The 27,582-nt window shown below is 42.4% G+C and overlaps 1 protein-coding gene across 1 annotated transcript; it reads left to right on the forward strand.

Annotated features, from left to right (window-relative positions):
- Window positions 1–2,170: 2,170 nt before the first annotated feature.
- RRM1 (ribonucleotide reductase catalytic subunit M1) lies at window positions 2,171–26,119 on the forward strand. The gene is made up of 19 exons (XM_084752279.1): window positions 2,171–2,397; window positions 3,225–3,313; window positions 5,883–6,060; window positions 7,141–7,241; window positions 7,704–7,763; window positions 8,672–8,711; window positions 9,468–9,630; window positions 12,245–12,386; window positions 12,959–13,042; window positions 14,645–14,806; window positions 15,092–15,171; window positions 16,671–16,872; window positions 17,522–17,671; window positions 17,877–18,098; window positions 19,416–19,492; window positions 21,610–21,745; window positions 22,775–22,870; window positions 24,088–24,276; window positions 25,506–26,119. Exons 1-19 carry the CDS (start codon window positions 2,379–2,381, stop codon window positions 25,692–25,694), a joined length of 2,379 nt encoding a protein of 792 aa, XP_084608405.1. The 5' UTR covers window positions 2,171–2,378; the 3' UTR covers window positions 25,695–26,119.
- The last annotated feature ends 1,463 nt before the right edge of the window (window positions 26,120–27,582 follow it).

The following is a 27,582-nucleotide window of genomic DNA, read 5'->3' on the forward strand; positions in this document are numbered from 1 at the left end:
AAAACAATTATTATTTATTTTTATACAACAAATCCCAGCTGCAGTTTCCTCTCCGTTCACTTCCCCCAGGCTCCCCCCACCTCCCCTCTTCCCCATCCACCCCATTTCTCTTCATAGAGGAGACTTTTCAGGGACATCAACCAAACAAGATGCAGTAAGACTGGGCAGAAGCCCTCATATCAAGGCTGTGCAAGGCAACCCAGGAGGAGGAAAGGGGTCCCAGGAGCAGGCCGAAGAGTCAGAGACTCCCCTATTTCCACTGCTAGGAGTCCCACAGGAACATTACATACAACCAGAGGACCTGGCGCAGACCCCTGCAGGTTCCATGATTGCAGCTTTAGCCCCTGTGAGGCCTGCTTAGTTGACTCTGCGGGCCCTGTTCTCCTACTGCCCTCCACCCCTGTGCCTTCTCCAAGCTCCTTTCTCCGAGCTCTGATTTGGGCTCTCTTTCTGTCTAACGTTTGACTGTGGCTCTCAGCATCTGCTTCTATCAGTTGCATAGATCTAGAGTTTTATCAGCTGGCTCGTTTGTTTTGTTTTGTTTTGTTTTGTTTTCAGGTCTAGGTTCCACGTGAAGAAAAAAGTGTAATATTTGTCTTTATGAGCTAGACTTATGATGATCTCCAGGTCCATTTTCCAGCCAATGACAAATTTGTTCCTGATATCTGAATAACACTTAATTGTGTACACACATCACATTTCCCCTCCCCCCCCCATCTCCCACAGCGTCACTTAGGATTCCCTGTGAAGTGTGAGTTGTAGGTAAAGATACACAGCTTCTGGGGCGCAGGGTACAAGAAACAAATGAGAAGTTTTAGCAAAAATACCACATTAGTTTATGAAGATCTGTTTGTATAGCCCAGATTAGTTTTTATACCTGCCTTGAATAAGTATGAAATAGGATTCTCAGTATTCTTTCATTTTTCATTTCTTTTTTTTTCTTCTTCTTTTTTTTTGGGGGGGGGTGGGAGGGTGGGGCTTTTAGAGACAAGGTTTCACTGTGTAGCCTTGACCTCAGTAATTCACCTGCCTTTGCCTCCTGAGTGCTCCAATTAAAGGCTTGTGCCACCAGGTCCGGCTTCACCTATTTTTCTTTCCCCCTTTATTGAAAATAGACGCCCCTCACATAATATATCCTAATTATAGTTTCCCTTCCTTCTACTCCTTCAAATTCCTCCCCATCTGGATCCCCTTCCCTTTTTGTCTCATTAGAAAACAAACAGCTTCCAAGGGATAATAATAAAACCAACACATTGGTATTGAACAAAACCAACAGAACGAAAAAAGCCCAAGAGAAGGAATAAGAGTCAGAGGCCCACTTTTTCTCACACTCAGGAATCTCATAAAAACACTAAACTAGGAAAGCCATGTGTATGCAAAGGACCTGGTGCGGACCCATGCAGGCCCTGTGCGTGCTGCCAGTCTCTGAGTTCATGAGTTTTGATTTAGAGGGCCTTGTTTCCTTGGTGTCCTCCGTCCATCTTTATTACCCCTCTTCCGTGGGACTCCCCGAATCCCAAGGGGAGATATTTGATGGGAGACATCCCTTGATATTGAGCGTTCTGCATAATGTCTCGCTGTTTTCACCTATTCTTAATGCCCTACCATCTCAAGGCGACAATTACCTTATTGCTGATCCTATCTCTACCACCATCCACAAAACTGTAAAAGCAAATGGATCGTGGTCCTGTTTAAAAATTTCACAGGACCCCTTATACTTGTATAAGGCTAAAATTCAAATACCTTTGGTCCTGCTTGATTGTTTAATTCAGGAGTGCAGACCTGAGAGTCCGGGCCTCTTAGCTGCCTGTCTGCTGGGCGCAGATTTTAGTGTAAACGAGTAGGAAATCTTGGGGTTGCCATAATGTAAAACAGGGGGAAAAATGTGTTCTGAATGGTTACTTGTTAGGAAAAAAAAACCTACTTGCGGGCGGAGATTTGCTTTGCCCACACCCAATAATGGGAGCAGGGGAACTCGGTTCCCGTCGGGTCAGCTTTCACCGACTGTGGTAGAAAGAGACGCTGAGTCTCAGTCCACACTCACTACGGCGGCAGGCAAGGAAATGGCAGGCTCCCTTTCTTCGTCTCAGTTTCTGCCGATTCAACTCCGGGCGTCGAAAGCGTCAGGAAAGCGTCATTCGAATTCCGTCGCGCTGCTTTATACGTCACGGGTGGCGGGAGCGGGAAGGAGTTCGTAATTTCGTTCCTCTCTTCTGGGGAGGAGAGTGCAGTCGGTCGCGCAGCCTCAATCCCTGCGTCCGTCCGGAGCGGCCACCTGGGAGTCCAAGCCTTCCCTGGTGACAGTCGTCTCGGTCCCGCCGGCGTCTCGGAGCTGCCAACTGGTCTCGAACCCCATAGCCCTTCAGCTACTGGCGGCGATGCATGTGATTAAGCGAGGTGAGGGGGTGCGTGGGGGTGAGGAGGGAGAGAGGGGACCCGGCTGCTGAGCGGCGAGCGTCTACTCCCGCCCGGCCCGCCCGACCCGCGGCGTCCTACCGCTTCCCGCCTTCCCGCCGCGGCTTCCCGCCCTGTCAGTCAGCTGGGCCTGTGTCCGCTCCTCCCGACCTTAAGTGTGGTCCCCATGGCTTTGTCACTGTGCTCCCGTCCAGAGTTACTCCTACCGTGTGTGGGGATGCATCGCCACCGTGCCCCGAGGTAGCCGCTTTGGGCTCCATTTTATTTATTGATGGAGTTTCTTCATTTCTTAAAACAAAAGAAACAAACCAAAGAAACCCTCCGAGTTGATGATCTGGCACAGGAGGAAATGAGTAAAGAAAAAAAACTTTGGACACCACATTTTTTTGGACGTCTGTCATTTTTCTGGTCTCTTGGGAGGTGGGAGTGTGGTATCTCTACAGCCCCTGAGGGTTTTTTTTTTTTTTTTTTGCGGGGGGAGGGGGGAAGGGGTTGCTTTTTGTATGTGGTTTGTTTCTTGGGACAGGGTTTCACTATGTAGTGTTGGCTAGCCTGGAGCTCGCTATGTAGACCAGGCTGGCCTTGAAGTCACGGAGATCTCTTTGCTTCAGCCTCCTAAGTGCTGGCATTGGTGACTTTTACCCCAATCAGGTTGATACGATTAACCACTGAGCAGGCTTTGCAGACCCCAAGGACAGTTGCTTAATGAGCATTTCATTTTTGGTCTGTTTCAAACGTTGGCTACAACTTGGTTCTTTGGTGCTGCCATCTTAATAGCTGCCAATGCAAACTGTGCTTTGATTGTGCAGATGGCCGCCAGGAGCGAGTTATGTTTGACAAGATTACATCACGAATCCAGAAACTCTGTTATGGACTCAATATGGACTTTGTTGATCCGGTAAGTAAATACAGTGTGTATCACGGGCTCTTTGCTTCATGTGATTTGATGTCTCTAATCTCTAGACCGTCACTTAACTGTATACTTCAGTGTTAAATGTGTCTTTATTGCCTGAGACTTCTTAATTTTGATCTCACTTTTCAGAGAACTCAGAATGTGAACAAAGAGTTGCTCTGACCACTGTTCAGATGTCCTATTCATCCTTACTTAGCCACCCAGTATAGAAACCAGTTATGTGTCTCCATCAGCTAGAATCAAGAGTGGGGTGTATCTTATTCTTTTAAGATTCTCTAACAATTTTATACATATGAATATAAAGTAAATTTTGTCGTATTTTCCCCGGTGTCCTCTTATCTCCTCCTCATCAACCCTTTTCCCCATAAGACCTCCTAGTACTCTGTGCTTGTGTGAGCAGGCAGCTGGAGTTAATTTACTTGGTTGAGCAAGGGCGGCCTAGCAGTGATTGCATCATTGAGGAATATGACTCCTCCAGCAACCTTTAACCTCCTCCTCCTCCTCCTCCTCAGGGAAGGTAGGGAGTGCCCCCACTACTCAAGATGAAGTGCTGAGAGGCACAGTCTTGCAGAGATCTTGTGCAGATAACCACTGCAGATGGTTTTCATGAGGGTTGGTTTGGGTTTTTTTTGTTTTTTTTTAAAGCTTTCGTTATGTCTCTGTGAGTGTCTGCCACAGGTGCAGGTACCTGGAGGGCCCAGGAGAGGGTGTTGGATCCTGTGGAGCTTGAGTCGCAGGCAGTTGTGATACACCCATGGTGTGAGTCAGAAAGAGCAGGGTGCACTCTTAACTGCCGAGCTGTCTAACCCTTATGCATATATCTTATTATTGTGATAGCCACAGTATGACATGTATCTAATAAATGTCTAGTTTGCCAGAGTGAGTATAAAAAAAATAATTTTATACTTTAAAATATATTTATTATAAATCTACACATTTTGGACTTCTAGATAGTAATCAGAATAGTCAAATGTTAATACCGGGATGAATCTAAGACCTCATCCGATTTCATCTTTTTTCTGTAGATAAGACAGGTCCAAAGGGAGGGGACTGATTGACACTAATGGTAGTGCAGTGAGAAACAGGTACAGTTTCTTGTTTTTTAGGTATTCTATTGGGCTGGAGAGATGGCTCAGAGGTTAAGAGCATTGACTGCTCTTCCAGAGGTCCTGAGTTCAATTCCCAGCACCCACATGGCAGCTCACAACTGTCTGTAACTCCAAGATCTAGGTAGTCTATTGCCTTATCTGGCAACACATGCCCGCATTCAGGGATGCCTTAGTGGACTTCAGTGTTCCAGGATGGATCCTGTTGAGAAAGTCTGGGTACTATTAGTTGTAGCACAGGGATGTTATGAGTTCTGATTACTTGCCACATAGTGACAGAAACTACCTGGGCTAGCCGGGCTGTGGTAGCACAGGCCTTTAATCCCAGCACTCGAGAGGCAGAGGCAGGTGGATTGCTGTGAGTTCGAGGCCAGCCTGGTCTACAAAGGGAGTCCAGGACAGCCAGGAGTACATAAGAAACCCTGTCTTGAAAAACCAAAAAGAAAAAGAAAAAAAAAAAAGAAACTACATGGGCTTCATTGGTTTCATACATGCTGAGTCAAGGAAGTGATCTGCAGCAAACTGGCTTAGCTATGTTGTAAGTACAAATGACCACGGCAGCTGCCTACGCTCATATGGCGTTTCAAGGACATGCGCTTTGACCAGCTTTCCCAGTTAAGCTGTGTCTAAAAGATTTAGTGAATATATAGACAGAACTTAGAATTTGCTTTTTTAAAAAATGTATAGTGGGCTAAGGAATGGCTCAGTGGGAAGGTGCTTGCGCTGTAAGCTTGAAACCCTAGTTTGGATCCCAACGCCCATGTGGGAAAGCCAGGTACAGCAGTGTGTGTATCCACAGCTCTGGGCAACTGAAGAGAGGGCCTCCACATGTACCTGCATGGGTGACTGCACCTACACCAGAGTGTGCACGCACTTGCATGCTTATACATGCTAATGGGGTTGGGGAGATGGCTCTGTTGGTAGTGCTTGTAAGCATGACCCATGGAAAAAGTCAGGTGTGATAGTGCATTCCCAAGGGAAGCCAGATACATAGGGCTCCCGGAAGTTCCCGGGCGAGTTATCTTACTCACTCCAGGATAGTGACGTGTGGGCAGTGAGAGACTGTCTCAAAAGCTGAAATATGTGGGGGATACTGGAGAGGTGGTTCAGCAGTTGGAGCCACCGGCATGGCAGCTCAACTGTAACTCCAGTCCCAGAAGATCTGACACCTCTTCTGCCGTCCTTTGGCACAAGACATGTACTAATTCTTTAAAAAGCTAAATTTAGATTTTTTTTTTAAGGTGACACTAAATCATTTTATACCTATTAGGATACATATTTGGTAGTTGCGTTGGTTTATGGATTCTTACATTGGGATGAATGTTTTTCAGATGAGATTATATTATAACTTTGGTCGTCTTAACTACTCTTTTAAGGGGGCTGGTTTTTGTTGTTGTTGTTGTTGTTGTTTTTGGAAAGCCCAATAACTATTGGTTTTATTCCTGTAGGCTCAGATCACCATGAAAGTAATCCAAGGCCTCTATAGTGGCGTCACCACAGTGGAACTGGACACCCTGGCTGCTGAGACAGCTGCGACTTTGACTACAAAGCACCCTGACTATGCCATCCTGGCAGCAAGGATTGCTGTCTCTAACTTGCATAAAGAAACAAAGAAAGTGTTCAGTGGTATGTCTGGAGTGAAAACATTAGGAAGAACTTAATACTATCATAAAATTACAGGAATAATAACTGTGTATGTTTCAAAGATTACATCTTATTTTAAAAATCAGTATACAATTTAGTGGCAGCACAGGAACTAGAATGCCCCGCTTCTTCAGGTAGCCGGCCTGCTCTGTGTGGGGGGGTGGGGGGGGTGGCCTGTGTGGGGGGGTGGGGAGGTGGCCTGTGTGGGGGGATGGGGAGGTGGCCTGTGTTGAGACGGGGTCTTATGTAACCTCAGCTGGCTGCAAACTCAGTTTGTAACCAAGGCTGACCTTGCGCTCTTGATTCTCTTGCCTTTAGCCCTCTGGGATTATAGGCACATGTCATATTGTCTTTTTAAGTTTATGCTAGTTTAAAAAATTTTTTATATTAATTTAAATTTTTATGTGTTTATTTTGTGTGTTTGTGTATGTGTGTGGATAAATACGTAAACGGCATGTATGTGAAAGTCAAAGGACAATGTTTGGGAGTCAGTCCCTGGGATAGAACTCAGGTCGTTGGGTGTGCTGGGAAATACCCTTACTGTTGAGCCGTATTGCTGGCCTAAGTTTTTGCTCTGAAAGAATTTTTTAAAAAGGAAAGAAGCTAGGCGTGGTGGCGCACGCCTTTAATCCCAGCAATCGGGAGGCAGAGGCAGGCGGATTGCTGAGGCCAGCCTGGTGGACAAAAGTGAGTCCAGGACAACCAGGGCTACACAGAGAAGCACTGTCTCAAAAAAACAAAACAACAAAACAAAACAAAACAAAAAAACAAAAAAAAAAAAGGAAAGAAAAAGAGAAAACAAGTGTCTTAAAGATTGAATCTGGGTGTCGTGGCACATGCCTGTAGTCCCAGCACTCAGGAGGCAGAGGCAGGTGGATCTTGATGAGTCTGAGGCCAGCTTGGTCTACAAAGTGAGTCCATGACAGCCAAGGCTACCCAGAGAAACCCTGTCTTGAAACAAAACAAAACAAACAAACAAAAAATAAGCCAAGAATTGAGTCATTGTTTTAAACCAGCTGTTGAGTGGTTTTGACTTTGCTTTTTTATTTTATCTTTGCTCAGATGTGATGGAAGATCTCTACAACTACATAAACCCACACAATGGCAAGCATTCTCCCATGGTGGCTAGTTCAACACTGGACATTGTTATGGCCAATAAGGATGTATGTATAGCGCTTTTTTCTGGTGGAAAAATTTTCATCATTTCTGTTTTTGTTTTTTTAAATAATGCATTTAAGGCTGGGTGGTGGTGGTGGCACACAGCCAGGGCTATACAGGGAAACCCTGTCTCAAAAGAAAGAAAGAAGAAACAAAGAAAGAAAACCGGTCCATTGTCAAAACAGAAATTTGCCGCTGAGAATACTTGCTTACAGTCCAGCAGTCAGGAAGCAGAGTCGGGACTGTCCCTGCAAGTTGACAGGCAGACTGCAGGTCTGCTTAGTGCATCCAGGCTAGTCAGGGTACATAGCAAGTTCCTGTCTCAAAAATAAAGAAGTGTACACACATACAATACTATGAAATGTAAATTAATATGTGCTACCAATATTTTAATATCAACTGGATATTAGTTTTAGTTATAGAGTCATTAATTATTTTAATTATGGACTCTTTTTAATTCCTATCAGCGCCTGAATTCTGCCATTATCTACGATCGAGATTTCTCTTATAACTACTTTGGCTTTAAGGTAAATAAAGAAATAAATGGGCTTCAAATACGGGGGAGATCCTTAAACGGGAAGTATAGAAATTTGTTTATGTCTATGATTTAGTTTGGGTGCACTTGGTTTTGGTAGTGGTGATACTTTAAAATAAGCAAAATTAGCTTATACATTAATAGCTTTTAATTTTCCAAATAATACTTATGGGCTATTTTAAAAATCACATGGATAATCTGTCACAATTACCACACATTCTCCGATTCTCTGCAATAATGATTGATTCCCTACTCTGAGAAGTGCCTGTCTAAATATGTCGTGTTGCTTATACAATGTAGTGACTAAGGGCAGGGATGCCTGTATCAGACGAGCTCTCCCATTTCTTGGTCATAAGCTATGTAATCATCCTCTTTAGGATGGGATAATATAAGCTTCAACATGCTCTTCTGGAGATTGATTATGTCCCTTGGGCTAGTGTCTAGACTTTTGCAAGCACTGCACAGATGCTGAGACATGCTGCTGCTGCTGCAGCATACCACAGCCTATAGCAATGGTTTTGCTTTGTTTTAGGGTTTCTCTGTGTAGCTCTGGCTGTCCTGAACTCATTTTGTATACCAGGCTGGCCTTGAACTCACAGAGATCCTCCTGCCTCTGCTTCCCAAGGTGCTGGGATTACAGGCGTGTGCCACCGTGGCTGGCTGCCTCTAGCGTTGTTGTACATTGTTGCACACAAGCAGGCCTTTTCCAGAAGTATGAATGTAATCTTTGCTAAGGTAGAACAGCAACATGCTAGCTATTGCTCTAGACTGAAGGTGGAAATGGTAAAGGTTTTTAAAATGGTAAGATTGAGAAATTTCAACAGATTACCTTACTATGAATTACATATCCACTGTGTATTTAAAAGCTTGAGAGTTTTTTTGGCTGCTTTGCTCTTCTAGACACTGGAGCGGTCCTATTTGTTGAAGATCAATGGAAAAGGTAAGAAATTAAATGTATATTATATTTTTATTACTTATATTGATTGCAGAGCTTTGCACTATCAGCCTTGACATTTCTATTTAGACTATGTAATATTTTAAAACAGTTTTTGCATTTGGGGCTGAAGAGATGGCTTAGTGGTCAAGAATCTGGTTGCTCTTCCAGAGGGCCCGGGCTCAATTCTCAGCACCTATGTGGCAGCTCATAATGGTCTGTAACAGCAGTTCTAGGGGATCCAATGCCCTCTTCCGGCCTCTGTGTGCACCAGACATGCACTTGGTACATATATATGCAAGCAAAACACCCATACACAATACAAAACTTTATTACATTTATTTATGTGTGCGTATGGGTCTGGGGAGGAAGGAGAGAGGTGTACATACGCCATAATGCACATGTGAAAGTTGGAGACCACCTTGGAAGAGCTGCTTCTCCCCTCCACACTGTGGACCCAGGGACTGGGTCCAGGTTGTTTCTCTTAGCAACAAGTGCTTGTGCCTGCTGAGCCATTTTGCACCCTTCCAAATAACCCGCTGTTGTTTAATTGTAAAGGATAGAAATGTTAATAGCTCATGGTTCTAGGGGTTATCACATAGCAAGATGTCTCTAAATGACAATTGAAATAATTTCTTCGCTTGTCTGTAAAGTTTTTAGAAGTTTTTTTTGGGGGGGGTGTTGTATTTTTCAGTTGAGATGTGTTTCAGTCTAGTTATTCTGACTTGCCTCATTCTCTGAAAACTCCTACTTTGTTCATAGTGGCTGAACGACCACAGCATATGCTGATGAGGGTGTCTGTGGGGATTCACAAAGAAGACATTGATGCTGCAATTGAGACATACAACCTGCTTTCTGAGAAGTGGTTTACCCATGCCTCTCCTACTCTCTTCAACGCTGGCACCAACCGCCCACAACTGTCCAGGCATGTATCATCTATAGCTGCTCTTTGTTGCTCTTGTTTTCTTTTTGAAAAATGTATTTGTTTATATAGGCGTCTTGCCTGTGTGTATGAATGTGCGCCATGTGTGTGACTGTGGCCCACAATCAGAACAGGCCATCGGATCCTTGGAACTAACTAGTTCTGAGCTGCCAATTGGGTTCTAGGCATTGAGCCTGAGTCCTCTGAAAGAGCAGCCAGTGCTCTTAACCACTGAGTCAACTCTCTAGCCTCTAAAACTGCTTTTACAAGTGGCTTGACTAGGGAAATGAAAAAAAGGCCAGGTGGTTCATCACGTTAAAAACAAACAAAAACTTGAGTTGTTGCCTATTCTGATTAAATAATTTTCATTTTGGAACAGTCTGTGACTGTTAGGATAAACAAGTTGGAAGAGGGCAAATGCTGTTAATGAGAACTTTATACAGTTGATTGTGGTAGTAGTTATACAACTGAATATTTTTGATGCTATTGAACAGGTTGTTTTTGATAGGGAATTGTATGTCATTTATATTCTAAGAAAGTTGTTTTAAAAAAAAAGAGGCTAGATCATATGCTTAGCATGCACAGGACCTTTGGGTCAAGACTTTTTAGCACTCTTAAAATGACTAGTAAGTATCTAGAGTTAGTTAAAAGGTGCCTACAGTAATTTATTTTAAAAATTGTGAGAGTTAAGGAGGTGAAAGGAGCAATTAAGAGGAGGTGGATTCCTAAGATACATGGGAATTAAACTGATACATTAGAATTAAAGAGATTTTAGTAAAACACTTCAAAAATATAAATTTCATATAAATAAATTGTGTTTCTATACTGTAGCATTTAGAAAATTTAAGATGTGTTGTTCAGAGCCAGGCATGATAGGTATGCTTGTGATCCCAGAGGGTAAAAACAGAAGAATTACCATCTGGGGGTCAGTCTGCTCTCTGCAGCAGAGTGATCACCAGCCTGAGCTACATAGGGGCTATATAGGGATGCCTCCAAGCATCAGGGTGGAGCTGTAGCTTAGTGGTAGAGTGCTTGCTAGCATGTGTAGGGCCTTGAGTTTGAGTCCTAGCCCCTGACTGTTAATTCCTAGCAGATCTCCATCGTAATGCAGGAACTGGTAGTCCTGAGGTAGAAGGATAAAAAATTCAATGCCAGCCTGGGCTACGTAGTCCCATAAACAAATAAATCGAGGGTGGGAAAGGATTTCATAGCAAATTTTAAAAGAGCAAATAAGTTGAAAATAATCCAACGACCGTCAACTAGCACACAGACATATGTGATAATTATGCAATGGAATGCTTTACAACCATGAAAATTAAGACTACATATATTAATAGGAACGAATTACTATAGCATTACTGAGTTAAAAGCAGACCTCAGAAGGATAACTAATTCTAAGATTGTAATTAGGGTCTTTGTGGCATCTTATTTCTTGAGATAGGTGCTATATAGCTATACGTATATGTTTTCTTTTGTTTTGTTTTTTGAGACTGGCTGTTCTGGACTTGTTCTGTAGACCAGGCTGGCCTCAAAACTCACAGAGATCTGCCTGCCTCTGCCTCCTGAGTGCATAATCTTTCTTTCTTTTTTTAGGTTTTTCGAGACAGGATTTCTCTGTGTAACAGTCCTGGCTTTCTTGGACTCGCTTTTGTAGACCAGGCTGGCCTCGAACTCACAGCGATCCACCTGCTTCTGCCTCCTGAGTGCTGGGATTAAAGGCGTGTGTCACCACTGCCTGGCTTGCATAATCTCCCTTAATACCTGAATATTTTATAGAAAGTCTGTGGACAGAATCTATTTGACTAGTTTAACATTCAAGATGATGAAGTAACTCTGGTAGAGTAATGCTTGTGAATTGGGAGCCTGGAGAGATAGAGCCAAAGTTCAGGTAGAGGGGCCATCTTTAAAACAGAAGGCTGTAGGCTGGGTTGTGGCTGCACACGCCTGTAATCCCAGCACTGAGAGGCAGAGGCAGGCAGATCTCTGAGTTTGAGGCCAGCCTGCTCTACAGAGCGAGTTCTGGGTTGTCCGGAGATAAACAGAGAAATCCTGCCTCAAAACCCATCCCTTCTAAAAACTAAACAAACAAAAGACTAAGGGAAGTATGTATTTTATGTACATGTCAAAGAATTAGCTGACCATTAGATGCTTGTTTTCAAAAATTTCATTTTAGGGCCAGGCATGGTAGTGCATGCACTGTTTGGGACTAGCCTGGTCTACTTAGTGAGCTTCAGGACAGAGAGGGCGATGTAGAGATGCCTTGAAAGAACTTCATTTTTCTTGGTAATTTACTAACCACTGGAAAGGTCTGATGTATGTTTAAGAATTTGTTTGAGAAAATCCTGGCACATAAGTAGTATAGTAAAAACTAGGCTCATATTTGAGGCTTTCCTGTAAGACTTCCTTCTGGGCTTAATGTTTAAGGTAGTTAGCAATATTAATTTAATATAATATATTGATGTTTCATATTCAGTAAGGTGTGTTCCCATCTTCTGAAAACACCTAGGAACTTTTCAGAGTCTAGACCTCGCATTTGCTTGATTTAACTGGCAAGGTTGTCTAATCACTTTGTCACTCACTGATCTCATTGTGTTACTGTCCTGTATTCTCCCTGTAGCTGTTTCCTTTTGAGTATGAAAGATGACAGCATTGAAGGAATTTATGACACTCTGAAGCAGTGTGCCTTGATTTCCAAGTCGGCCGGGGGAATTGGTGTTGCTGTGAGCTGTATTCGGGCTACTGGCAGCTATATTGCTGGGGTATGTGTCAAGTTGTGCAACTTTTAATACCAATCATGTGTATGATCCAGAGGGCGTACTTTTGTACTTTTTGTTTGTTTTTTGCTTCTTCAAGACAAGGTTTCTCGCTGTAGCCTTGTCTGTCCTGGAACTCACTCTGTAGACCAGCCTGGCCTCATATTTATAGAGATCTGCCTGCCTCTACCTCCAAGTTCTAGGATTAAAGGCATGCACTACCATTCCTGGCTCTCACGACTGTTCGATTGCAAAGCTTAAATTTAGCTACCTTGGTTTTGGAATTTTTTTTTTTTTTTACTTATTTTATCTCATTATAAATTAGGGTTGTGGTAAAGCAGCTGACTACATAACTTAATGTACTTAACAATGTTTTGTTGATTTTTGTGTTGGACATTCTGTTTTCATTGCTGTGGTGGGCATGGAGAGCAGGTCAAACTCCATCGATGGTTACTTAGAAATCAGTCACTGTTTTGAACAAAAGATAGGAATAGTTTTTACTTTGGGGCTGTTTTGCTCTTTTCTTTGCTGAGCCCTATGTCTTACTCAGATGCCTTTATTCTTGACCTCTGTTTCAGACTAACGGCAGTTCTAATGGCCTCGTACCAATGCTGAGGGTGTATAACAACACAGCTCGTTATGTGGACCAAGGTGGAAACAAGGTACACTTCATTGCTGGCCAGTGCTGGGAATCAGGATCAAACGTCTTTTGGGTTTCTTTTTGTTTTGTAAGACAGGGTTTCCTTGTATAATAAGCCCTGACTGGCCACAGGTCTTTAGGTAGAAAAGTTGGTTCAATTATATATTGTTTTACTTTGTTCTTAAAGTTTTATTTTATTCTCGCTTATGTGATTAGTGTTGGCATATCTGTGTGTGTGAGCATGCGCATTTAGGTGGTGTGAGGCACCCAAGTGTGGGGCTGGGAACTGAGCTCCTGTCCTCTTCAAGAGCAGCAACTGCTCTTAACTGCTTAGCTGGCTCTTCAGCCCCCCTAATTTTCTAAATACCTTTCTTTCATTATATTATTATTTTATTATCTATTTATTTTTAAGACAGACTCTTGTTTTGTAGCCCTAAGTTGTCTTCAAACTTGCTGTGCAGTCTAGTCTGGTCTTCAGTATTATTTGATTTTTAGCTTAATCAAGTTAAAGAGACATAAATTGCTTATTTAATATATAGTTGAATGTGTTTTAACAACAGTACCATGCTGGGCAGTGGTGGTGCATTCCTTTAATCCCAGCACTGGGGGGATGAGGCAGGCCTATCTCTTAGTTCTAGGCCACAAAGACCAGCCTGTTCTATAAAGCAAGTTTCATGCCAACCAGGGCATGAGACCTTATCTCAAAAACAACAAAAACCCACAATAAACCCCCAAATGAAACTCCCCTAGAATTGAGAGAATTGGGTTGCTTATCAGTTTTATTAGGAGATTTACAACGAAAGCCTCTTATTAATATGAATGATTAATCACGTTTTAGCTTATGAATTTTTATGTAGTGGACTTTGACAACCTTCATGAGACAGATCACCATTTTTTGTTTGTTTGAGATGGTCTCATATAGCCCTGGCTAACCCTTAACTCTTGATCCTCTTGCCCCTTCCTCTCAAGTGCTGAGGTTACAGTGTGTGCCACCATATCCAGCGCATCTCTCTTTTAACCTTGAGTGAGAACACTTGTTATGTCGTTAAAGCTGAGCAACTTTACTTGGACTTTATTTACTTGTCATGGTATAAAGTGGTCTGGGCTGCATTGATGAAGAATCTGTAGTTCCCTGTTCCTTTAAACAAGCTATTTTTGTTCCAAATTTTCTTTTTCAGATTTATTTTTCTTAGCGGGCGCGCGCGCGTGTGTATGTGTGTGTGTGTGTGTGTGTGTGTGTGTGTGTATGTGTTGTGTGACACCTGCTTTCAGATGTCTGGAGGCCAGATGAGGGTGTCAGATGGCCAGGAACTGTAGTTATCGGCAGTTGTGAGCTGACTGATGTGGATGTTGGGAGCTGAAATGTGATCTTCTTTAAAACCAGCAAGTGGTCTTAACTGTTGAGCCATCTCTCCAGCCCTCAAGTTTTCTCTGTGTCATTTCTGTTCTACCCCTAAAAATGTAAGAAAAATATTGTTTACTTTTTTTGATACTTTTACTTATTTCTCTTAATTTACTGATTATAGTGCAGATGAAAGGAGACATTATAGAAGTGCTTTTCAAAATATGAAGCTTCTTTGTTTTATTTTGATTTTGATAAGAATGCTGACTTATTTACCTTTAGCGCCCTGGGGCGTTTGCTATTTACCTGGAGCCTTGGCACTTGGACATCTTTGAGTTCCTTGACCTGAAGAAGAACACAGGGAAGGAAGAACAGCGCGCCCGGGATCTCTTCTTCGCACTTTGGATTCCAGATCTCTTCATGAAGCGAGTGGAGACTAACCAGGTTAGGGGGCTCTGCGCCTGTGCACATAGCAGCTTGCCTCTTAGAGGCTGTTTCTCCAGTCCTTCGCCTGTGTGATGCCACAGGCAGCAGCTGTTCTGGAAGGTAGATGCTACCTGACCTAAGTGCTTAGAGGTCACGCAGACAGGTAGAACTACAGTTCTAGTAGACCCCGGACTCTGACTTCAGCACACTTTCCACGGCAGCATGGCAGCCCTTCTTGCAGTGTTGGTGATGGGTTGTGGCTGCTGTGTGACGTCTCTCATGGCCGGTGCTTCTTCTTTACAGGACTGGTCGCTGATGTGTCCAAACGAGTGTCCTGGTCTGGATGAGGTTTGGGGAGAGGAGTTTGAGAAGTTATATGAGAGGTATGAGAAAAATTCTAATATCATAAACATTTGAGCCATGGTTTCTCTTACTCAGGGCATCCAAATAGCAGAAGTGTTTATGGTGGGTTAAGACCAAGGCTCTTGAGAGCGTTTGCCTACCATGTTGCAAGGCACCAGGTTTGATCCCCACCATTGGAAAGACAGAAAAATAATTATTAGCTTATTTCTAGAATTATTTCAAAGTATCTAGAAGAGAGTATAATTATTAATTTGATTTTTGTTAGATGTTTCTTGACTTTAACTTCTTTAACTCCTTATTGTCTTAAAATGTGTGTGCTTTGCATTTTTAATTAAAATTTATAAAAACTGGAATAAAGACTGAGTTACTTTATAGTATAGTCTTTTTTTTTTAATTCAAAACACTACATTTATTTAATTATTTTGAGATGAGGGGAACCTTTGTGTCACGGTGTGTATATGGAGATCAGAGCACAACTTGCAGGAGTTGGTTCTTTACTTCCACTGTGTGGGTCCCAGGGATCAAACTCAGGTCATCAGATTTGGCAAACGTATCCTTACTTACTGAACCAACTCCCTGGCCCCAGTACAGCACCTTTGGTAACATAAGTCACAAGTAAGTCACTAGGGCATACATGTTAGTAGTTCATTAAAATTAGCACAGTACTAAATTGTGTTTGGTTTTGTTTTGAAGCTTAAGGACAGTTTCACTAGAGTTTGAGAAAAACAGCAGGATAGGCAAGCTATAAATATTAGCAGCTGCAGGGATGGAGCGGGATAGGAGGAGGAGAGAAAGCCGTGTCTTTGTAGGTTAGGGTCCCAGGAAGTAGCCAGCTTTAGCAATGGTGCTTGGTAAGCAGCGGCACGGCACATAGAAGGGGAGCCGGGCTCAGAGGAAGAAAGCCTAGGCCGTCAGGGAAGCATGCCCAGGCCTTGTCAGGATCTGACAGGAAAGCAGAAGGAAAAACGAAAGTAGATGCAGGCTGCATGCCAGAGCTCTGTAAGCAGTGACACGGTTTCCTGATGGTTTTTGTTCTTTTCTTTCTTTCTTTCTTTCTTTCTTTCTTTCTTTCTTTCTTGTTTAAAAGTATTATTGATTTGGTTGTGTCATTTGAAGGAATCTAAAGCTGCCTAGTTTTCTGGTGGTCTTAGCTGATAGAAAATGGATTTTAGGGATGGAGGAATGGCTTATTAGCTGAGTGCTCGGGCACAGTGTTGAGGCCGTTAGATCTCAGACAACCAGATGACAAGCCAGGCATCCTGGGAATACCAGTTGCTCCAGCTCTGGCTTCCATGTGCACAGGCATGTCAGACACACACACACACACAGACACACACACACACAGACACACACACACACACACACACACACACACACACACACACTCTTAAACCATCCTTTAAAAAAATATTATTCCTTTTTTCCCACTAGTAAAACTATGAGAATTTGTACAATTTTTTATTTTAATGTATTCTCTCTAGGGAGTGAATATTGAAATAATACTGGCTTTGCCTTTTAGTTACGAGAAGCAGGGTCGTGTCCGCAAAGTCGTGAAAGCTCAGCAGCTTTGGTATGCCATCATTGAGTCTCAGACAGAGACGGGCACGCCGTACATGCTCTACAAAGACGCCTGTAATCGGAAGAGCAACCAGCAGAACCTGGGAACTATCAAGTGCAGCAACCTGTGTACAGAGATAGTAGAGTACACCAGCAAAGACGAGGTAGGCAGACAAACTACTCGAAGTGAGTGGCTGGAGGAGATTTTGTTCCCCAGGACTGAAAAAAAATACGGCAGAGTTATGTTACTAAAGTGTATTTTTAAAAGAGTAACTTAGGGGCTAGAGAGATAGCTCAGAGGTTGAGATCACTGCCTGCTCTTCCAGAGGTCCTAAGTTCAATTCCCAGCAACCACATGGTGGCTCATAACCATCTATGATGAGATCTGGTGTCCTCTTCTGAAGTGCAGGCAAAACACTGTATACTTAATAAATAAATCTTAAAAAAAAAAAAAAAGTAACTTAGCCACCTGGGAGAACAGAGAATGGGATGTATCAGGGGGTGCAGTTAAGAATTGTCTCAGTGCGCTGAATAGTGCGGCTCACACATGTAACTAGTGCATAAGCAGAGTCAGAGGGTGAGAGATGTACTGAGACATGATGGGAAAACCCTAGTTTTAGGGGTTGAGGATTTCGTTTCGTTGTAAAGAGGTTACCCAGCAAAGACTAATACAATCCTTGAGTTTGGCCCTCAGCACTGTGTCAGGGGTGGTTGTAAATTTCCACATCTGATAGTTCTAAAGAGTACAGTGATCTCACTGGTCAGGGAGGTGAAACCAAAAGTGCGTGATTCTGAAAACTCTCTGTATTGCAGGTTGCAGTTTGTAACCTGGCTTCCCTGGCTCTGAATATGTATGTCACACCGGAACATACGTATGACTTTGAGAAACTGGCTGAAGTCACTAAAGTCATTGTCCGAAACTTGAATAAAATAATTGATATAAACTACTACCCTATTCCAGAGGTATGAATACATTTCTCTGCTTATTGGATAATATTGAATCCAAAATGGAAGATACTTGTTTTGGTCTGTAAGTCCTAATTTAAATGGAGGTTCTCAGAATGTGGTGTGAGAGAACTGCAGTGAAGAGGCCTTGTGTGTCAGTGATGTAGAATGCTACCTTTTGAGTTCAGTGATATTTTCTTTTTCCAAATCTTTTGACACAAAGGCACACTTATCAAATAAACGCCATCGGCCCATTGGAATTGGGGTACAAGGTCTGGCAGATGCTTTCATCCTGATGAGGTACCCCTTTGAGAGCCCAGAAGCCCAGCTACTGAATAAGCAGATCTTTGAAACTATTTATTATGGAGCCCTGGAAGCCAGCTGTGACCTAGCCCAGGAGGATGGCCCCTATGAAACATATGAGGGATCACCAGTCAGCAAAGGAGTAAGTATATGCTTGCCATTTTCTCTTGCTGTGTGGACCAGCAGTGGACTGAAAATGACCCTCAAAGGATATACACAGCCTACCCGCTGGAGCCTGGAGAGTGTACTGGTTTGCGGAAGAGTCTTTACAGATGTAGTTAATGACCTTGAGATGGGATTGCTCTGCATTATTGAGGCCTAGATTTATTCAAGCCATAAGTCCAGTAGTCACTATTCTTCAAGAGGCACTGTGACATTTATGATATTCCCAGATCCGGTCTGCACTAGTAGAGGACAACGATTATCCATGGCTTGTGGCTCCAGGGACTGGAATCTGGGGAGCCCTCTTAGAACGCTGTCTTCCATGTTGCCTTTGTTCTCAGTAGAATCTATAACTGTGTGAAATTTGGTACTCTTAGCCAAAGAAACAGACCAAGGAAGCAAAGATTAGAGTGTGCTTTATTATAACAGGAATGCATTTCTTACTCTGTAGACCAGGGTGGTCTTGATTTCGTAGTTCTGCCAGGCATGGTGGCACACTTTTTTTTTTTTAGGAGGCAAGGTTTCTCTCTAACTGCCTTGGCTGTCCTGGACCTTGCTTTGTAGACCAGGCTGGCCTCGAACTCACAGAAATCTACTTGCCTCTGCCTCTTTTTTTTTTTTTTAATTTATGTATTGTATATGATGCTTTATCTGCAGAAGAGGGCATTAGATCACATTATAGATGGTTGTGAGCCACCATGTGGTTGCTGGGAATTGAACTTTGGAAGAGCAGGCGGTGCTCTTAACCACTGAGCCATCTCTCCAGCCTGTGCCTCTGCCTCTTAAGCACTGGGATTAAAGGTGTGCACCACCACTGCCTGGCTAGGAATGCATTTCTTAAAACATTTCGTGAAGCTGGGCATGGTGGTGTACTCCTGTAATCCCAGTACTTCCAGCACTCTGGGAGACAGAGGCTGGTAGATCGAGACTCACTGTTTGAGTGAGTTTGAGGTCAGCCTGTTCTACAAAGGGAGTCCAGGACAGCACAGCAAAGGCTACACAGAGAAACCCTGTCTCAAAAAGCCAAAACAATTCATGAATGTTATGATTTCCTAGTTTGTAGATCTGCAGGAATGCGGTTGAGAAGAGGTTCTAGGATGCTTCTGATCCTTAATATGCTCAATGGAACTGTGTCCAGGAGAGTCACTCACTGGAGCTGATATTCCTTAATGTATTGACTACAAGACAGCATTTGCTGGGATGTGGGGATATGACAGTCAGTTTTTAGATTTTTTTTTTGTCACTGTTTTACACTGCTCTAGAGTAGCATCATAAATGTAGGATATTTATTTCTTAGATTCTTCAGTATGATATGTGGAATGTTACTCCTACAGACCTGTGGGACTGGAAGCTTCTCAAGGAGAAGATTGCAAAGTAAGTAGAGATGTGTAAAGTGGCATGGAAGACGGAGGGCAGGACTTTCTGCCTCCTCAGGGCTAGATATGCTATTGTAACTTGCGAAACCTAAAACATCTGTCTTCCGAAACGGGCCTAACATGACCCATCTCACAGAAATGACTTTGGAAAGTATAAGAAAATAGTAACATGAAAGTTGTTTGTCACATTGAAAGCCTTTCAACATTCAGTATGCATTTCAGTATGAACTGATATATTTTGAGGAGCTGAGCACCTATGCTAGTCAGGTTTTTTTGTTTGTTTGTTTTGTTTTGTTCTTAAATTTTAGATACTGTCTTAACTATGTTGCTCTGGCTGTCCTGGAACTTATTATGTAGACCAGGCTTACCTGAAACTCACAGAGATCCTCCTGTTTCTGCCTCCCAAGTGCTGGGATTAAAGGTATGCCCTACCATCTCTTGGCCCAAATATTTCTACTTTTAAAAAATGATTTTACTATTTTATTTAATATATATATATATATATATATGCGTGTGTATGTGTGTGTTCTTTTTTCAAATAGGTCCTTACTATACAGCCCTGGCTGGCCTACAGCTCACTATGTAGACCAGGCTGACTGCAAACTTGTAGACCACTATGCCCTATCTTAATATAGAAATAAAATAGAAAGTAAAAACTGTCTTCTGGCCAGGTGGTAGTGGCGTATACCTTTAATCCCAGCACTTGAGAGACAGAGGCAAGAGGATCTCTGTGAGTTTGAGGCCAGGCTGGTCTACAAAGCCAGTTCAGGACAACGAAGGCTACCCTGTCTTGAAAAACAAACAAAAACCTGTCCTTTATATTTCTTCCATATGTTTGCTCCATAAAACAAACAGAAACATACTTTGTTTTCCCAGAGATAAGCCTTGTTGGTGGTGTGTTTCTCTAGACCTCGTCCACATACACACACATACAGTTTGCTCATGACATATTCTGAGACTGTTTAGTGCTTTAGTGCAGTTAGATCTTCATGCTGTTTTAGCCATTACAGATGATGGCATAGTTGGGCTCTGGCAAGTATGACTTCAAAGCGTTTTCTTGTCTATAAACATGATGTTGCGATTTACACATGAGGAAGTAAGGGCATGAGATAACTGGTGCCTTATATCTAGAGAGTGACAGTGAGGTTGCCAACCTAGTTGTACAAAGCTGTTCATGCCATACGCGTCCGTAGCAATGTGGGAAAGATCGGCTGTCTGTATTAGAGGAGTTTAACTAGTCACCGGAAGTGCTCGATGAACAATATTTGTTTTAACACTTGTATTTGTCGCCCTCAGCTCATGAAAAGTCTATGGAGTTGGTCATTATACAAATATTTTTAAAATATGTATTTATTGTGTGTAGGTATGCGTGTTTATTGGCACACATGTGGAGGTCAGAGGACAGCCTGGAGGAGTTGGTTCTTTCCTACCATGTTGAACAAGACATACCTTCTGTATATTGGACTCAGGTTCTTGGTGGCAGATGCCTTTAGGTAGTGAGCCATCTTGCAGGCCCTGGAATTGGTATCTCTTAGGCTAAACTGTGGAGATTTCTAAGAATGTTAAATAGTGTATTTTCTAAAAGAATGTTATAGTATATTCTTCTTGGCACTTAAAAGTGAAGAAATTAACTTTTAAAAACTAATACTTAGTAGTGGGTGCCGTCAGGATTTTTTCTGAGCATGATTCCTTTACATGGGATACGGAGAGTTGTAGTGATACGTGACTAGTTCTGAGCGCTTTCACAGCATGCTTGACAAAGGGACTGGAGTCATAGATGCACATAGCACAGATGAATGCAGTTGAATGAATGTGCCTTTATTCCGATGGGCTGCTCAGGACTGAGCTCAGTTTCCCTGAGCAAAATAGTGCATTGAGTGGGACTCCTAATACCACGGAGGACTTTATACAGCTTGCTAGCAGCTAAAGCTGTGTCTGCTTAGGGTCAGCCATTTTAGAACAGTAGGGAGCAGTGGCGCCCATGCTATCCCTATTGGAGTTGAGTGAAGGCTGTGTGTGAGTTAAGTGCCTCTGCGATGGTGCTCCATACTGTGTGATGCCTTCTTGACAGACGGTAGCTCCAGCACTAATCTCTCATAATTTCTTTCTTCTAAGGTATGGGATAAGAAACAGTTTACTTATTGCCCCAATGCCTACTGCTTCGACTGCTCAGATCTTGGGGAATAATGAGTCCATTGAACCTTACACCAGTAACATCTACACTCGCAGGGTCTTGTCAGGAGAATTCCAGGTGAGAACTTTGCAATTAGATATCTAGAAGCTCTTCTGAAAGCCGAGAGTAAATGCTTACTCTCAGTCTAAGCAACCAGTGAGCAGACGCACAGTATGAAGCTGACTGGTTTGTTTGAGACAGGTAGCCCTGGCTGGCCTCAGGCTTACCATGTAGCTGAGTGTAGCTGAGGCTGGCCTTGAACTGTTCGTTCTTTCTCCACTCCCCAGGAGCTGGGGTTACAGCTGTGCAGCGCCATGCCTGCTGACTCAGAGTCCACAGGAGCATAACTTTTTTTTTTTTTTGAGATGTCTTACTATGTAGATCAAGCTGGCTTCTAACTTGCCTTCTGAGTGATCCTCCTTCCTCTGCCTTCTACACACTTGGCTTGTGGGTATGCATGATGTTTTATGTCTGCTACCTCACATGCTTTACTTGGGGTATTAAAGGTGTTCATAGAATTATCATTACTCAGGCATGGTGGCTTGTATTTATAATCCCAGCACTTAGGACACTGAGGTAGGAGGTACTCTAGTTTTAGGCTATCCTAGGCTTCATAGCACCCACCCACCCACCCACCGTTTTAAAATAACATTTTAGAGTAGTTCTCAGTTGGGAGGTGGAGATAAGAGACTCAGAAGTCCAAGGGTTATATAGCCAGTTCCAGGGTAGTTTGAACCACATGAGGCATAATCTCAAAGAGCTGGGGGTCACACATGGCTCCCAGATATGGTTCCCAATGAGAATTTCTCTTGGAGAGATCAGTGTTGTGTAAGTTTCCAGGTAATTCTTATGTGCTGCAGGGTCAAAGCTACTAATTAAAAATGTGGATTTCAAGATGTCCTATAACAGATTTCAAGACCTTAATGTAATGTAGCTTTGTGCTGTGAAATGGTCCCCTCAGTTTTGTAAAAAAAAAAAAATTGAGTTTATTAGGGAATCTAATAAGTAGTTCAGCTACCTTGCTTATTTTGAGCTCTAGGCCTGGGATCCTTTGTAGGCCTGCCATTATAATTTTATTTTTTGACGTGTTTTCTGCTTTTTCATCAGATTGTGAATCCTCACTTACTGAAAGATCTTACTGAGCGGGGCTTGTGGAATGAAGAGATGAAAAACCAGATTATTGCATGCAATGGCTCCATCCAGGTACAGACTAGAAATGACATGTGCGTTCTAGCAGCTGGGCTCAGCGTTGTGGTGCCACGTCCCTTCTCCCAGGCAGTGCAGAGGAAAAAGGCCTTTCACTGTGGCCATTCAGGATTTATCAATGTATCTGTGTTTCTGCCTTGTTGTTCTAGGCTTACACACGTCTTTATATAGTCCTTATTGTTTCTCCAATAAAGCAGCGGTTTCCAGTTTTTCTATACAACCTGGGAGCTTTTAAAACCTATAAGCTTGGATTGCATATATTGCTAAGTTAGTAAGAATGTCAGGAATTCTTTTATGTTTATCTGTTTGCTTTGTTTTGTTTCTCTGTGTAGCCTTGGCTTCCTGGACTCACTCTGTAGACCAGGCTGGCCTTGAACTTATAGAAATCTGTCTGATTCTGCCTCCTGAGCTCTGGGATTACAGGTGTGCATCACCAGGCCTGGACTGCGTGTCAGGAATTCTTACACATTTCTTTTTTTTTTTTCCCAATATTTTAGTCTTTTTAAAAAATATACTTTATTAATTTATTCCTGTTACATCTCAATTGTTCTTACACATTTCTTAAAACCGGAAACTGGAGTTAAACTTAAAAGGCGTGGGGGACTGAGAGCTTCCTTACTTCATAGTGCTTAAAATGATTGCGTCTGAGATCCGCAGCATTTGTGTGTGGGTGGATGCCTCGAGTGGACACTGGGCAGCTTAGCAGCTCATCTCCTAGTTTTCGTATTTCCTTGTAGCATCAATCAGGTTGTAGGCTGTAGGCCTAAGAAAACCTGATTTGACTCTGAGTGTAGTCTGGCATCCTGGCTTTCTTTATCCAATTTAAAGGAGTTTATGGCACTGTTTCCTTTGATTGGGTCCCTGTAAAGTCTGATTATTTGTGTTTCTGTCATTTATTAGCTTAGCTCTTATTTTCCCTTTCTTTCCTAAGTACGTCTAGAACAGTAACTGTTTTGTCCATAAGCCAGTTCACGATGGATGTTTAAATCACACAGCAGACTTACATTTGCTTGGTTAGATGAGATTTTATTGGCCTTCTAAGCAAGAGATAAGCAGTTTGGACTAACTTGTTATAAACATCAAGATACTAACTACATAGCAGTGTGAGATCTGCAGGAAGACCAGACCAAGCATTCTTGCAAGCATAATTAACCTGTTAGTTATTTTGCTTTCTTTAATTGGAATTAAAACAGCGCATGGTTTTCCTTTTCCAGAGCATACCAGAAATTCCTGATGACCTGAAGCAACTCTATAAGACTGTGTGGGAAATCTCTCAGAAGACTGTTCTCAAGATGGCCGCCGAGAGAGGTGCTTTCATTGACCAGAGCCAGTCTTTAAACATCCACATCGCTGAGCCTAACTACGGCAAACTCACTAGCATGCACTTCTACGGCTGGAAGCAGGTTGGTCGGCCACGCCGAGGAGGACTTAATCGCCAGCTTGGGATGTTTCACAATTGGAATGCTTCTGCTCTAGCTGCCTTTTACATTTTGCTATCTCAAAGTATTTTCACTTCAAGTGTTAAAACTCATGAGTGGTTTTTATGCTTTCTCTTTGGGTTTTCTTGTTCCTGTTCACAGTTGTGAACAGATATGTGCCTGATATGGGTGCTCGCAGCTGACAGGTCCTCTAGAGGGGCAGGAAGTGTTTTTAAACTACCTAGCCATCATCCAGCCTCTGTTTTAGATCTTTTTATTCCACACAGTGTTTTGATTGCAGTCATCCTTAACTATTCCCAGAGCCCCCACTTCCCAACTCCCACAATTCTGTGTCTGTCTCTTTCTCTTTTTAAAAGTAAACCGCCGACTCCAATTTGTACTGTCCATACACTTCTGGGTGTGGGACTGTCCACCGGGATGTGACTTTCGTTCCCCGAGAAACCACTGATTGCCCATAGCTCCTCTGTTAAGTTGGGTACTCATGAACTCCATGCTGAAACAATGACTTACTTGTAGCCAGAAACATTGTTTCACTCCAATTGTCCTGGCCTCTGGCTCTTACAGTCTCTGTTCCAGACCGTCTTGTGCGCCATTGCCATTTCCAAAGCTGTCAATCCACTATTCAAAAGCACCCTTTGTTTCCTACTTTATCCACAGTGTTACCAGGTTGCATTGTTGCCAACTACAAAGTGCTGTAGTTCTCTTGTGTTACAGTCTTAGGCCCTGACATGTGAGAGGCCGCCTGTAGAATTACAATAGATCAGCTTTCTTACTTGATACGTTTTTGTCTGCTTGTCCTGGGAATACTGGGTAGGAAGATGACCCTTGTGACGTATTTATAGTCTGTTCTACCAAGAAAGTCTCATCCCTAAATGGTTATAGTCTAAGGCAGGCATGTTGTTTTGTACAAACCTGGAAGTAATACAACTGAACAAAAATATTTGACATTCCAAAGAGGCAATCCTATTTAAGTGAAGAAAAGCCAAAGGTTTAGCTATTTAAGCATTTTTAGAGTACTTCATAGAGGAGATGAGCTGTAAGTTTAAAAAAGAGTTTCAGTTGGTTTTTAGGAATACATTTAAAGGTTTTAAAAACTAATTTTGTAACTGACCACATGGGGATCGTTCTGAGCAAAGGCTGTCTGATGTTCTCCCAGACTTCTTCCTAATAGCTGTGTTTATTTCCCTTTATAGGGTTTAAAGACCGGAATGTATTACTTAAGGACAAGACCTGCCGCTAATCCAATCCAGTTCACTCTGAACAAGGAGAAGCTGAAAGATAAGGAAAAGACACTGAAAGAGGAAGAAGAGAAGGAGAGGAACACAGCAGCCATGGTGTGCTCTTTGGAGAACAGAGAGGAGTGCCTGATGTGTGGCTCCTGAGAAAAGGCCTAGAAGAGCCGGCTCTCCGCCATAGCAGACTACATGAGCATAGATAGGCGTAGTGGGTTTGCTTGATTATGGGAAAGCTTTGCCGGACTTTACTGCCAGGAAAGGAGTGCTTGATTCACGGTACTGTTTCTACATAGTGTAAACGTGATTTAAAACAAACCCCAGCCCAGCTTTGATGTTAGGAATCAAAGTAGAGGTTTGGGAGTACAGAAGAGCCTCTTCTTGGACATGGACCCTGGCGTAGGAGGTCTCATCCCCTCCAGCACTCCCCGTCTGGCCGTTTCAGTTTGGGCAAAGAGATTTAGTTTCACTTTGACTGATTTCCAAGAACTAAAATCAAGCAATAACTCTTCAGATGGACGTTTGTCTAGATAAGCTTCTATAGGTCATTTTGAAATAAAAACATTTCTAAGTGATTGAATGGTGCTGAGTTTGTCATCTATTATCATACAAAGGTCAACTTAGGAAAAAAAAATTCTGTTCAGAGTTCAGAGGCAAAACTTTAAAGACATTATTTAGATTGTATAGAAATCTGTTAACATATGACCTTCCCTGCCCCATGATGAATATCTATAACATTAAATTGACAATTTGGTCAATTAAGTTTGATTCTATGGCATTTGGTACATTCACACTATTGCATAACTGTCGTCACTAGCCATTTCCAGAACATTTTCATCATTTCAGATAGAAACTCTACTCCTCAGCACTCTTACTTTACATCTTTAGTGAATGTGTGGTCCAGGGATCCCATACAGAGAGTGCAGTATTTGACCTGTGTCTTGCATGGTTTCTAAATACCAGACAGCATAACGCTCAGTTCCTTTATACACATACCACATTGGATTGATGCCGCCTGTTAGATATTGAGACCAACTGCTGCCATGAACATTGGTGTACATGTACCTATTGGATTCCTGCTTTCAGGTTTGGCTTGTTCTATACAGCAAAGGATTGTTGGACTATATAATTCTGTGTTTGACTGTGAGGAACTACCATGTTGACAGCGCCATTATAGGTCCATTAAAAGTGCTTAAGGAGCCAGGCAAGGTGGCACACACCTGTAATCCCAGCACTCAGGGAGGCAGAGGCAGGTGGATCTCTGAGTTTAAGGCTAGCCTGGTCTACAAAGTGAGTCCAGGACAGCTAAGGCTACACAGAGAAAGCAAGCATGTCTCAAAACAGCAACAAACAAAACCAAAACAAGTTTGTTTTCTTATCATTATTTTCATATCCTTATAATTATTATCTTTTTCCTTTTTTTTTTTTTTTAATTTTGGTTTGGATTTTTGAGACAGAGTCTCTGGTGTAGCCTTGGCTGTCTGGACTCACTTTATAGACCAGGCTGGCCTTGAACTCAAAGGTCTGCCTACTCTGCCTCCCAAGTGCTGGGATTAAAGGTGTGTGCCATCATGCTCAGTACTTTTCATATTTTTTGGTAAAGCCTTTATGTGTTTTAGTGGGAGGATTTTCTACTTTTGTGGGTTGATATGTTTCATTAAATCTGAGAAGTTTTTGGCCATTTTTCAGCTTTTTAATTTTTTTTTTCTTTTTTCTGTCATGTAACTCAATGAATTTGGGTTTCACATAATGGCAGCCATGTAGGTCCCTTTGGATTGTGTTCCCTCCTACTTCTGTTTCCTAGACTCAATAATTTTGATTTTCAGTCCCTATGCTTCTTGATTTTTTTTCCTTTCTCAGAACTGTTTAATTTCTCTAGCAAATGTTTCATTTATGCTTTTAGCTCCAGAATTTGATACTTTAAAAAAAATCAATTTTATCTTTATTGATAGCCTGATGTTAGTAATTGATTTCATTTACTTAATTTGTCCATGTTTCCCATTAGCTTTTAGTCTGTTTAAGACAGCTGGCGTCTCAT

This window comes from Acomys minous (assembly GCF_964271855.1).
Source record: "Acomys minous genome assembly, chromosome: 2".
NCBI lineage: Eukaryota > Metazoa > Chordata > Mammalia > Rodentia > Muridae > Acomys > Acomys minous.